Source organism: Leptonychotes weddellii, chromosome 9 (assembly GCF_054177405.1).
Source record: "Leptonychotes weddellii isolate Sample4059 chromosome 9, ASM5417740v2, whole genome shotgun sequence".
NCBI classification, from domain to species: domain Eukaryota; kingdom Metazoa; phylum Chordata; class Mammalia; order Carnivora; family Phocidae; genus Leptonychotes; species Leptonychotes weddellii.
Genome location: NC_138377.1, coordinates 104,013,064 through 104,027,732, shown reverse-complemented (window position 1 = coordinate 104,027,732; position 14,669 = coordinate 104,013,064). Strand labels below are relative to the sequence as shown.

The 14,669-nt window shown below is 37.9% G+C and overlaps 1 protein-coding gene across 1 annotated transcript in view; it reads left to right on the top strand.

Moving 5' to 3' along the window:
* The window catches only part of NIPA1 (NIPA magnesium transporter 1), a 73,193-nt gene that overhangs the window by 40,347 nt on the left and 18,177 nt on the right, over positions 1-14,669 (top strand). The window contains exons 2-3 of the mRNA XM_081831475.1: positions 1,399-1,446; positions 2,451-2,541. Of these exons, the coding sequence (XP_081687601.1) occupies positions 1,399-1,446; positions 2,451-2,541 (139 nt within the window). The remainder of the gene's footprint in view (positions 1-1,398; positions 1,447-2,450; positions 2,542-14,669) is intronic.

The window sequence follows — 14,669 nt, the reverse complement described above, 5'->3', positions numbered from 1 at the left end:
TTCCCTCTCTTGCTGTGTCTCTCTCTGTCAAATGACTAAATAAAATCTTAAAAAAAAAAAAAATCCTTTAAATCAACATGGATGGGACTTGAGATTATACTATGTGAAATAAGTCAAGCAGAGAAAGTCAATTATCATATGGTTTCACTTATTTGTGGAACATGAGGAATAGCATGGAGGTCATTGGGAGAGGGAAGGGAAAAACGAAGTGGGGGAAATCGGAGGGTGAGACGAACCATGAGAGACTATGGACTCCGAGAAACAGACTGATGGTTTTGGAGCGGAGGGGGGTCGGGGGATGGGTTGGTCCTGTGGTGGGTATTAAGGAGGGCACATACTGCATGGAGCACTGGGTGTTACACAAAAACAATGAATTGTGGATCACTACATCAAAAACTAATGATGTATGGTGACTAACGTAACATAATAAAATAAAATTTAAAAAGAAGTATATAAAGAACTTATACAACTCAACCCCAAAAATACCAAACAATATGGTTGAAAAATGGGTAGAGGACCTACATAGACATTTTTCAAAAGAAGACGTAGTGGTGGCCAGCAGACACATGGAAAGATGCTCGACATCACTCATCATCAAGGAAATACAAATCAAAACTACAATAAGATATCACCTCACACCTGTTAGAATGGCTAAAATCTAGAATTTGGTACCTAAATCTGAAGTGAAGAAACCTGTCAGACTAGCATTTTGACATATCCGAATTAGTACAACTATGTGTATGAAAGGTTGGGAGACTATCTTGCTGAAGGTTCCTGTCATACAGGCAGGAAGAGGGACCCATCTGATGGGGAGGCCTGGGCACCTGCTCATGTTTCTGTCTGGCTATGCATGGGGATATATGAGGGTAACCTAAGAGAATATAGGAGACTGTGTAAAATGTCAAATCCCTGAGTGAGTGAAAAAGTCTGCTGCCCAAATGGTTGAAAAAAGAGCCATATCATAAAGGTTCTAATTTATAAAAATTGTGTAACCTGCTTAAGCACCAGTAGTCATTGAACCCTATGCTCATAAATTATCACATAAATGGGTTGCAGTAAATGCATGAGAGAACTGGACTTCAACGTAAAACTTCATGCCAAAGAATATTTGTGTCTATGGGTGGCATGATGAGCCAAAAGTAGTTTTTTATAAAGGTTTCACTTGTTGTTTGGGTCAGCTTGTGTTCATTGCAAAAAATATCTGTATTTGCCACTTTTAGTGGTTTCTCATGCTGCTATTTATAGACTAACTTAACAATTCTTTAAAGGGTGAATAAACCGTATGGCGTTCATTATTCTTCTCAATTTTATTTTCATTTAAAAACTCCTTTTTAAGTATATAGTTTGTAAACCTCTTGGTTTGTACTTTTCTCACATTTTTATCTCACTCTTTCATAGGTACCTCCTATTTAACAGACATTGTGTGGTGGGCAGGCACAATTGCAAGTAAGTACCCAGTGTGGTGAAAAGCTTGGTGTGCTTTCTTTCTTAAGATCAGTCATCTTCTGGCAGGACTGGAGGAGGTGGAATGAGTGTGGCTCCGTTCTTTGGGATGAGGACCAGGGCGGGAGGCATTGGGGAGATAGAGGTTCCTACTGCCTGCAGTTAGCTCTGAATATAGTCCAGCTCAGACTGTCCTGGGCCCAAAGAAATTAAAACAGCTCCTGCTTACTCATCTGTAGTCATGCTGTTGAATTTGGTGAAATTTCATGTTTTGTTGAACATAATTGGTTTTACAAAGGAGAGTTTCTTCACTTAGCCTTCAGTACAGGATCATGTGCTATTGTATAAAAGAGGTCATATGCAGAGGTTATGTGCTATCATGTAAAAATAAATAATAAAATTGGAGTTCGGAACCCTAAATATATAAAGAAAAATTGTATTAAATAATCCAGAAATATCATGAGGTTTACTTGTCACACATTGTCTTCGAGGTGAGTTGTTGTCTAGCGGATGTTGTTTCCTTTCACTGAAGAGCTCATTGTTAAGCTCTGTCTTGGTCTAGCTCTGGGTGCAGTCCCGTGCAGGCAGTAGTTTCTCCAGCTGGTGTATGAGCAGCATGTCACTGTGGCCCAGTAGTCTATACTGGAGTAGATTCCAGCCCATTGGGACAACAGGAAATTCTACGTGATCAGTCTTAAAAGGAGGATGTGTGAAGGAGAGAGTGGAGATATACTTTGTTGCACCCACTGTCAGTCACTGCCATTTAGTTTGGGAATTTCCACAGAGGGCTGAAACTACTCCTGACCCGTTGGGTCGTGATGCTCTGGGGCCTGCTGTCCTCTGCCTTCAGGACCCTTAATTATGCAAATGATGCCCCATATTTACTTCCTCACCAGTAATGAAAAGAAATAGCCCTTTCAGAGCAGAGCCTTGCCAAATTAAACTCTGTGATCATTGCTAAAAGAGAGCTGTAATTGCAAGTGGTATCCTTGTGATTCTCTTGACAGTGGCTGTTGGCCAGATTGGAAACTTCCTGGCTTACACTGCGGTCCCCACAGTCCTGGTGACTCCACTGGGTGCCCTTGGAGTGCCATTTGGGTGAGAACTGGGATTCTGTGTTTTGGTTTTTAATGTGTAGTTTAGATTTTTAAAAAAACTACATTTTAAATGTTTCTGTTCAAATAATAATAGCAAAATTATAACTGAAGGTAGGTCTTCAGTATTCTACTCTATGGTTTAATTTTATCCTTCAAATTATTTTTTTGAATTATTAACCCTTCTCTTAGAAATTTGCTTTAGTATATTTCAGACCCTAACTTATGCATGGACATTAGTGAATGTGATTCTGTCTTTCTCCTGGTCTTTGCCCTGGAAGACTTCCTAGAAACTAGAGTCTTCCTGGTGCCTTGGCAAGTGATTCTGAGAAATCATTAAGCAAAACTAGTCAATTGGTGTTTTATTTGTGTGTCTAGCATCCCCTACCAGACACTGAACAATTCTCCCACTCCACCCTGGGAAATTTTGGAGGTGGGACAAATGACACATGGGCACCAATGGATATAAAATAGAATTTATAACTCATAACAGTTAACAGCAGATGAATCTCCATGCGTAGGAGAAGGGCTTCTGTGTGGTCGGGAGGGATAGGAGGAAGGTGGGGCTTTGGGTTTTATTGTAGTTAGAAAGTGAGTCGGTGGAGGTTCCCACACTCAGCAGGGTCTTGCGTGGTTTGAAATTTCTCCAATTGCCAAGGGCCTGAGGACACTAGGGTCTGAGGGTATTAGCAGGCTTTCTTATCTGGGGCAAAGGGCAAAGTAGGATTGGGGACTTGAATGCTGTCAGCCACCATGCATTTCAAGTGGAGTCTTTGTATTACATTTGGCTTACCTACAAAAATGATTTTATGAGACGTTTATTGAATAGCTCAACACATGAACATATTTATCCTCCCATGAACATATTTATATTCTGTTTTACTTTGAAGAAATTAAGAAACATATAATAGAAGAGAAATAAAATCCAAGTTTCTAACTCATTTGTATAGTGGTATTCTGCTGTATTTTAGACAGATTCCCAGATCCTTTCAGAGAAGTGTGTCTATGATGGATATATTTAAAGATTTTATTTATTTATCTGAGACAGAGAGAATGAGAGAGACAGAGAGCACATGAGAGGGGGGAGGGTCAGAGGGAGAAGCAGCCTCCCCACCAAGCAGGGAGCCCGATGCGGGACTCGATCCCGGGACTCCAGGATCATGACCTGAACCAAAGGCAGTCGCTTAACCAACTGAGCCACCCAGGCGCCCTATGATGGATATATTTAAATTGTACTTTAAAGTCAGTTAGGCTAGGGGCACCTAGGTGGCCCAGTCGGTTAAGCGGCTGCCTTTGGCTCAGGTCATGATCCCAGGGTCCCAGACTCCTTGCTCAGTGGGAAGTCTGCTTTTCCCTCTGCCTACTCTGCCTGCTCTGCCTGCCGCTCCCCCTGCTTGTGCTCTCTCTCTCTCTGACAAATAAATAAATAAAATCTTAAAAAAAAAATAAAGTCAATTTGGCTTTAAGATCCTGTAGGCTAAAAAGCACAAATGTTTTCTACAGGCTAACGTTTGAAAATGTGTTTGTAGAATGTTGTTCTTATCCAAACAAAAGACTAATATCACATGTAGCTTGATGTCGCTTTGTGTTTGGATGGCTCTGAAGAGCTTGGATTGCATGAGGAGCACTCACTTCAGGGAATCACTGCTGTAGCTTCCCAGAGCCCAGCCTCACTCTTTGATCTGTTCTCCTGAAAAAACATCAGGCAAATAAATAATCTGACCCTGAGGTCTTTGCACATTGCACATTTAATATGCATATATTAAAATATTTTGCCTAGTTAAGTTCCAAAGAACTATTCTCACGGCTTTGACAATTAAGTCACCTCACCAGAAATGTTCACTGCTGGAAGTCTTCAGGAGACAGACTAGAAATAGAGAAGAGAAATAGAATAGACTAGAAGTAGATTAGGAAGCCCCAAAATAGGTCCACTTTTCTCTGTAATGATTCAGTATATGATAAAGTAATCATCACAGCATAGTACTTTTAAAAGAAGTTTAAAAACACTTTTTATTTGGAAGTAATTTCCAAATTACAGAAAAGTTACAAGATTAAGAATAATCAAAACGGGATGGGTTAAATGGGTGATGGAGATTAAGGAGTGCACATGTTGTGATGAGCACTGGCTGTAGTATGTAAGTGTTGAAACACTATATTGTACACCTGAAACTAATATTATACTATATATTAACTAGCTGGAGTTTGAATGAAAACTTAAAAAAAAAAGAATAATCACAACAACACCCATATACCCCTCACCTATGCACACCTACTGTTAATATTTTACCCCACTTCCTCCATTATTTGCTTTCTCTGTATTAAGGTTTCTCAACCTCAACACTGTTGACATTTGAGGCCAGATCATTCTTTTTTGTGAGGGCTGATATTTGCATTGTGGGGTGTTAGCATCTCTGGACTCCACCAGCCAGATGCCAGGAGTACCCCCCCCAAAAATGTGACCAGACATTACAAATGTCCTGGGAGGGGGCAAATCACCCCCAGTTGAGAACCATAAATGTGGTGTTTCCTTTGGTTTTTTTGTTCCTTTGTTTTTTATCCTTTGAGACTACATCTGTCATGACTCTTCACCCTTAAATATATCAATTTGTGTTTTCTAACACTACAAGTACTTTTAATAACCACAGTACAATGATCAATTTCAATAAATTTAACATTGTAGTACATGTATCTAATATGCCTTCTGTATTCCAGTTTTGTTAATTGATCCATTATACACCTACTTTATGCCATTATCCTTTATACCTTTATTTATACCACTTATGCCGTTATTTTTCCTTTGTACCTTCATTTTTCCTTCTAGTACAAGATCCAGTTTAGTATTGGGTGCTGCATTTAATTGTCATGTCTCTAGTCTAAAGAGATTTTTTTTCTTTAAATAAATAGTGTTGGGAAAACTGGTACATAATTTGTAGGATCGTCAATTTAAATCATAGCACCGTCAAAATATGATCTAAGTGAATTAAGTATTATATACAGGGGATGGCCATCAAATGTGGAAATAGAAGCAAATACAACATTGAACGGTTTATTGATACTATTCCAGTGCGTGACTGAAGTGATATATTGAAGTATGTTGTCCTGCTCAGTAATGGAGGGTTCAGTGTTCTGTGTAAAGCTATAGAAAGCCCAATAAGTTAATGTGCCCAATTATCTGTTGCATATAGCTGTAGACATTTTCTGTCTCTGATTTTCACTGAATAAGCCTGCATCTCTAACATAACCCAGGGTATATACTATGGAGGTTTAATCCATAAGAGGAGGAAAAAAAAGTTTAGCTATGTTTCCATGGTTTGTGGCCTATGTATAAGAAAAATATTTTTATTTTTACAACTTGAAACAACGAATGCCTTTTAGATCTTAAAAGGATAAGAAATTTCTGAAGTTTGAAGTAATAACAATGAAAAGTTTAACATACTACAGTAAAAAAATAATTTGTGAAAAAGATTAAATCAAATATGACAGTAATTAAAGCTATGACATAAAGAATTTCTTAAATTAGTCAGAATAATATGAAAATCCCAGTAGATAAAATGACAAAAGTCAAAACTGACAATTTGTTCATAAGAAAACACATTTATTCCACTAATATTAACCCTCATTTTCAATAAAATGCTCATAAGCAACCAGATACAATGTAATAAATACCTGTTTATTTAATAAATATTTCAAAAGTAAAAAGAATGTTAGAAAGGATACCTGCTAAATATAACAAACTATAAATATATATGTGTTCTCCTTTCTTTTGTCAGCTTTTTAAAAATAGATACAAAATTTTATAAAGTAATAATTAGAATCATGTATTATTGGGTTTGTAAAAGACCCAAATAGCACCAAAAAAATAGTGCAAAAAGAAGGAACTAGTAATTGAGCTATAGAGGAGTAACATTGTGTCTCACGGGTTAATTTAGTATCAATTTGAAATGTATTCTGATGAGCCCTAGAGAAACCACTAAAAAATATGGTGAAAAAAACCAATAAGGAACTAAACTGTTACACTGGAAAAATTCACTTAATGTAAGAGAAGGCAGTAAGTGAAGAATCGGGAACAAAATGTAGAAAATAAAAAGTAAAATGTCAAACACACAAATAACGATATCATTAAAAATATTTAATGTCAGTGGATAAAACAATCCAGTAAAAAGGCAGAAATTAGGGACGCCTGGGTGTCTCAGTCCGACTCTTGATTTTGGCTCAGGTCATGATCTCAGGGGTAGGATTGAGCCCGGCATCAGACTCTGCATTCAGTGCGGAGTCTGCTTGGGATTCTCTCTCTCCCTCTCCCTCTGTTCCTCCCCCTGCTCTCTCTCTCTCTCTCTCACTTTCTCTCTCTGAAATAAATAAATAATTTTTTTTTTAAAGGCAGAGATTGTCAGGTTGTATAATGATCCAACTGTATGCTGTCTACACAACACACTTTAGATTCAAAGATATAAATGAATTGAAAATAAAAGGAAGGAAAAGAAATATATTATGCAAACAATACCATAAGAAAGTTGGAGAGGCTACATATCAGACAAAATAAATTGTAAAACAAAAAATATTATTACTGATAGAGACATCTTATAATGACAAAAGGGTCAATCCATCAGGAAGACATAACAATTATAAACAAATATGCACCTAAAAACAGAGCTTCAAAATATAAGAAACATACCTGAAAAGAATAAAGAGTAACAGATAATTCAATAATAATAGTTACAACTTTCAATAATGGATAGAAATATCCAAATACTTTCAATAATGGATAGAAAAACTAGGCAAAAGATCAAGAAGGAGATAGAAGACTTGAATGACAGCATAAGCCAACTAGACAAAATAGACATCTGTAGAACACTCCACCCAACAGCAGTAGAATTCTTCCCAAGTGTATATGGAACATTTTCCTGGATAGACCATATGCTAGGCCATTAAAAAAAAAATAAATAAATGTGAAAGGATTGAAACCATACAAAGTACTTTCTCTAACTATAATAGAATGAAATCAGAAAGCAAAACCAGTGAAATTTATAAATATGTGGAAATTAAACAACTTACTACTAAATGACCAATGGGTCAAAAAAGAACTTACAAGGGAAATTGGAAAATACTTTGAGATGAATAAAAGTGGGGAGACAACACACCAAAGCTCACATGACTCAGCTAAATCAATACCCAGAGGGAAATTTATATCTGTAAATGCCTGCATTAAAAAAAAAAAAGGAAAGATCTTAAATCAACAATATAAGAGGGCCAACTAAACCCAAAGGAAGTAGAAGGAAGGAAATAATAAAGATTAGAGTAAATAAATGAAATAGAGACTAGAAATAAATAGTGAAAAGCAGAAAAACCCAAAGATTGTCCTTTGAAAAGATCAACAAAATTGATAACCCTTCAGTTAGATTGACAGAGAAGACTGAAATTACTAAAATCAAGAACAAAAGGGGGATATTGCCACCAACTCTACAGAAATTAGAATTATAAGCAAATAAGATGAATAACAGTATGCCAACAAATTAGATCGCTTAGACGAAATGGTCATATTCCTAGAAAGACTCAAACTACTGAAAATATTTTAAGAATAGAAAATCTGAATAGACTTACAGCAAGTAAAGAGATTGAACTAGCAAAAAAAAAAACAAGAACAAAAACTTCCAACCAAGAGAGTTGAGGTAGAGGTGGTTTCACTGATGAATTCTTTCAAACGTTTAAAGAAGAATTAATAGAATTCTTCACAAACTCTTCCAAAAAGTAGGAGAGATGGGAACTCTTCCCAACTCACTCTATGAGGTAATATTACCTTGTAACAAAACCAAAGAAATCACTGGAAAGGAAAACTACAAATCAGTTTTCTTATTAATATAGATGGAGCAATCCTCAACAAAATACTAGCCAACTGAATTCAATATATAAAAAGGATTATACACCATGACCAAGCGGGATTTATCTCAAGAATGCAAGGTAGATTTAGCATCAGAGTAAGTTAATACCCCTCATCAATAGAATAAAGGTTAAACATATTTCAGTAGACACATAAAAATCATTTTATAAAATTCAACACCCCTTCATGATGAAAACAAATCAATATGCTAGAAATAGAAGGGCACCTGTGTAGCTCAGTTGGTTAAACATCCATCTCTGCATCTCAGCTCAGGTCTTGATCTCAGGGTCGTGAGTTCAAGCCCTGCATTGGGTTCCACACTGGGCATGGAGCCTACTTTAAAAAATCCTAGAAATAAAGGGTAACTTCCTAATCTGGCAAAGTATCTCTATGAAAATCCCCCAGCTAACATCATACTTAATGGTTAAGGACTGGATGATTTCCCCCTAAGATGAGGAACAAGACATCTACTTTTGCCACTTATATTCAGCATTGTACCAAAGGCTCCAGCCAATATAGTTAGGCAGGCAAATTAAATGAATGCAAATGAATTAAAAGCCATCTTGATTGGAAAGGAAGAAGTCAAACTATCTCTGTTAGCAGAGCTGACATGATCTTGTATATGGAAAATTCTATGGAACTGCTAAGAAACTATCAGAACTAATAAGTTCAGCAAGGATACTGGATATAAGATCAATATACAAAAATCAATTGTATCTGTATACAGTAGCAGTGAGCATACCAAAAATGAAATTAAGGAAACAATTCAATTATAAAATAGTACCAAAACAAACAAAATACTTAAGAATACATTTTTAAAAAGAAGCATAAAACTTATACTCTGAAACTATAAAAACATTTTTGAAAGAAATTAATCCTAAATAAATGGTCCATATTCACATATCCATATTCACATATTAACAAGAATTAATATTGTTAAGATGATGATACTAACTCATCTACAGATTCAGAGCAATCTCTATCAGAATCATTTGAAATTGACAACCTGATCTTAAAATTCATATAGAAATGCAAGAGACCCAGAATAGCCCAAAGAGTCATGATAAATAAATACACAGTTGGAGGACTCACACTTCTTGATTTCAAAACATTTTATAAAACTACAGTAATCAGAACAGTGTGGTACTGAGTTAAGGATAGACATATATATCAATAAAATAAAATTGAGATTCCAGAAATAAACCCTAACATTTATAGTCAACAGATTTTTACCAATGGTTAAAGACAATTCAATAAGGAAAGAACAGTCTTTTCAATAAGTGGTGTTGATCCAACTGGGTATCCAAATGCAAATAAATGAAGTTATACTCCTACCTCACACTATATATAAAAAATGAACTCAAAAGGGATCGAGTACCTAAATTTAAAAGCTTAAACTATAAAACTCTTGAAGAAAAGGTATAAATTTTTGTGACATTGGATTAGGCAGTGTTTCCCTAGATTTGACACCTAAAACACAAGCAACAAAAGAAAAATAGATAAATTGGGCATTATATAAATTTAAAACTTTTGTGATTTAAAGAATGCCATCAAGGAAGTGAAAAGCCAGGAAAAAAACATAATGTCACCAAAATGGTGATGTGTGGGAATCCACTCTCTATCCCCTCACAAAGATCAATGATTGGACGGTTATCCATGAAGAGAAACAGTTCTGGGAGAGGTCTGGAGTCTGCGTAAGAAACTTTAGCAACATTGTGGAACAAAAAACCTGAGAATAACCACAAAAGAACAGAAAGAAGACAACTTCATTTTACCTGCATCATTCCTTCCCCCAAGCTGACGTTGCACAGCACCAGGAGGGAACTTGTCAACCAGAAAGTGTTTTCCTTGCCAGGAAAGGAGGGGCAGGGTGAGCAACCAGCTTTCCCAACCTTTCAGGACATTGCCCCAAGGTTCTGCTTTAGTTTCACTCCACCCACGCTGCAAAAGTTGACAGATAGAGGTGGCTAGGAGGAACAGGAAAGAAAAGGGATACCAATAGCAGCCATGCAGTGAGAGTGATTGTGACTCACGCACCTGCTCTGCAGATAAACCCAGCAGATTTTGCCACTGAAGAAGCGAATGGCCAGCACAGTTGCCACAGACACCTGGAAATTTCATCAGCTTATGCCCCAGAGGTATTCATATTCGTGATACTAGCCATCAAAATCCTCCTCGTTCCAATTCCCACCCCACTCTTGCCAGCTCCCAGGAACCACATGAGCATCCATTCCAGAACTCTGTAGCTGTGTGAGTACAAGACATAAGCCTAGACTCCTACAGCTGACCGAGTGTGTGTTCAGGGTTAGCCTTTCCAGCTATGCCCTTCCATACTGTAGGGTGCCATGTGTGAGTTTGGGGCTAGCCTGTCCATTTGTGCCCTTCCATACTGTAAGCCTGAAATCTGTCCCCAACCTCCACTTCATTGTGCATGCAGGCAGGGGTACTACTGATAGAATATGCTGATAATTAGAGTCTCTGCAGCAGCCTGTTGGCCTGATTAGGCCTTATCATCTGTCACTGCCCTGCACCACCATGTTCACCTGAAGCTAGCTCCTCCACCTTTGCACCTGCACACCTCCAGCCTGACCCCTATGACTGGCCTACACTGTAGTACACACACCCAAGGAAAGAATGTGCAGCCACACTAACAGCAAGGGCCCTTGCAGCTACCAATGAGCTTGTAGTTGGCCCTGGCCTTTACTGCCTATCTTAGTCCTGAGCACTATGTATGTGTCTGCAACTGGACTCTACGACTACATAGGCACATGCAGCTGGCCCCTATAGCCAGCCATGTGCACACCAGCTCTGGCCATCACCACTGCCTGCCCCGATCCCTATTCATTGGACCTGAAGGCACTGCTGAGGACACCAGTAGCCCTAGCAGCCACTTCAAACCCCTCACAGTTCTTGCCAAGAAACACATAGTTGTCAATGTGGAGGACCTCAGCAGCCTGAGCTGAAGAGACATTAACACCCCACCAAATGTGGTGCTGCCACACACACCCATTCTTGGTACCCTGCGACACTAAACCCAAAGTCACAGCATGCTCCAGTGTGCTGTTATCCACAAGTAAAAGTCTTCCTTTACTGATATCAGTCCCTAAAGTCTGGAAGAGGTGACAGCATTTTCAAATGCACAGACACCTATACAAGGCTACAGGGATCATGCAGAATCAGGGAAATATGACTCCTCTAAACAAACACGGTAAACCTCTGGTTACTGGCCCCTAAGAAATGGAGATCCAGAAATTGCTTAACCAAGAATTCAGAAATAATTCCCTTAAAGATGCTAAGAGAACACATATAAACAATTTAAAGACATCTGGAAAATAACACAAGAACAAAATGAGAAGTTCAAAAGAGACAACCTAAAAAAGATCCAAACAAATTTTGGAGCTGAAGAATACAGCTGTTGTACTGAAGAATTCAATAAAGAACTTCAACAGCACCCTTGACCAATCAGAAGAAAGAATTAGTTAGCTAGAAGATAGATCAATTGAAATCATCTAATCAGAGGAGCAGAAAGCAAAAAGAATGAAGGAAGACTATGGGACTAAGGCACCTTCATGGAAACAGTGTGCCATTATTGGAAAAAGAGAGGGAGAAAGGGGTTAGAAAGCTTATTTAAATAAATACTGGTTGAGAACTTCCTAAACCTGGGGAGAGATTTGGACATCCAGGTTTGTAAAACTCATAGGTCACCCCAAAATTTCAATCCAAAATGATCTTCACCAAGACATATTATAATAAAACTGTCTAATATAAAAAATGAAAAGAGTATTTTAAAACCAGCAAGAGAGGGGTGCTTGGGTGGCTCAGTTGGTTAAGCATCTGCCTTCAGCTTAGGTCATGATCCCAGGGTCCTGGGATCAAGCCCCATGTTGGGCTCCCTGCTCAGCAGAGGAGTCTGCTTCTCCCTCTCCCTCCCCTGCTTGTGATCTCTCTCTCACTCCTCTCTCAAATAAATAAATAAAATCTTTTAAAAAAGAGAAAAAGAAAAAATAAAAACAGCAAGAGAAAAAAAAATCTCTCTCACAAGGAAACTACCATATTATCAGCAGATTTCTTACAAAAGACCTTGTAAGCCAGGAGATAATGGGAGGTATATTCAAAGTGTTGAAAAAAAGAAACTGTTGGGGCACCTGGGTGGCTCAGTTGTTAAGCGTCTGCCTTTGGCTCAGGTCATGATCCCAGGGTCCTGGGATCGAGCCCGGCATCGGGCTCCCTCCTTTGCGGAGAAGCCTGCTTCTCCCTCTCCTACTCCCCCTGCTTGTGTTCCCTCTCTCACTGTGTCTCTCTCTGTTAAATAAATAAATAAAATCTTTAAAAAAAAAAATGAAAAAAAGAAACTGTATAGCAAGAATACTTTACCCAGCAAAGTTTCCTTCAAAATTAAAAAGAGATATAGACTATGCAAAGCTTTTTATTTGGATACCAATAGTTTATTTTTGCTTTTGTTTCCCTTGTCTCAGGAGACATATCTAGAAAAATGTTGCTACGGCCAGTGTCAGAAATATTGTCTCCTGTGCTCTCTTCTAGGATTTTTATGGTTTCAAGTTACACATTTAGGTCTTTAATCCGTTTTGAGTTTATTTTTGTGTATGGTATAAGAAAGTTGTCTAGTTTCATTCTTTTGCATAGAGTTGATCCGTTTTTCCATAGAGAACAAACTGATGGCTACCAGAGGGGATGTGGATGAGGGGATGGATTAAATAGGTGGTGGATATTAAGGAGTGTACTTGTGATGAGCATTGGGTGATGGAATTGTTGAACAACTTTATTGTACACCTGAAGCTAATATAACACTGTATGTTAACTATACTGGAATTTTTTTAAATTTTATTTTATTATATTAGTCACCATACAATACATCATTAGTTTTTGACGTAGTGGAATTTTTTCAAAAAGAGATAAAGTCTTTCCCTGATGAACAACAGTTAAAGGAGTTCATCGCCACTAGACCTGCCTTACAAGAAATGCTGAAAGTTCTTCAACCTGAAATGAAAGGGTGCTAATTAGTAACATGAAAATATATAAGACACTGGTGAAGGTAAGCAGATAGTCAGATTCAGAATATTCTACTACTGTAATATGGTGGTGTGTTAATACTAACTCCAGTGTACTGGTTAAAGGACAAAACTATTAAAAATAATTATAGATACAATAATTTGTTAGCTGATACACAATATAAAAAGTTGTAAAAGCAAAAACAAAAGGCAGGTAGTAAAAAGGTAGAGTTTTTGTATGGGATTAAAGTCAAATTGCTATCATTATAAAATAGACTGTTAGAGGCATAAAGTGTTTTCTGCATGCCTCATGGTAAACACGAAGTGAAAGCCTACAGTGGATTCATAAAACATAAAGACAAGGGAATCAAAGTATATTACTACAGCAAATCATCAGTTCACAAAGGAAGGTAGAAAAAGTTGGAGAAAGGAACAAGGGAACTACAAAACAGCCAGAAAACAATTAATCAGATGACATTAGTAAGTGAGGACTTACTCTAAATGCAGGTGGTGTGAATTTTCCAATCAAAAGACATAGACCAGCTGGATGGATAAAAAAACAGGACCCTACGATATACTGCCTACAATAAACTCAATTCATCTTTTTTTTTTTTTAAAGATTTTATTTATTTATTTGACAGAGACACAGTGAGAGAGGGAACACAAGCAGGGGGAGAGGGAGAAGCAGGCTCTCTGCAGAGCAGGGAGCCCGATGCGCAGGACTCCACCCCAGGACCCTGGGATCATGACCTGAGCCGAAGGCAGACGCTTAATGACTGAGCCACCCAGGCGCCCTCAATTCATCTTTTTTTAAAATTTTATTATGTTATGTTAAACACCATACATTACAACATCAGTTTTTGATGTAGTGTTCCATGATTCATTATTTTCGTATAACACCCAGTGCTCCATTCAGTACGTGCCCTCTTTAATACCCATCACCAGGCTAACCCATCCTTCCACCCCCCTCCCCTGTAGAACCCTCAGTTTGTTTCTCAGAGCCCATAGTCTCTCATGGTTCGTCTCCCCCTCCGATTTCCCCCCCTTCATTCTTCCCCTCCTGCTATCTTCTTTTTTTTTTTTTAACATATAATGTATTATTTGTTTCAGAGGTACAGATCTGTGATTCAACAGTCTTGCACAATTCACAGCACTCACCATAGCACATACCCTCCCCAATGTCTATCACCCAGCCACCCCATCCCTCCCACCCCCCACCACTCCAGTAACCCTCAGTTTGTTTCC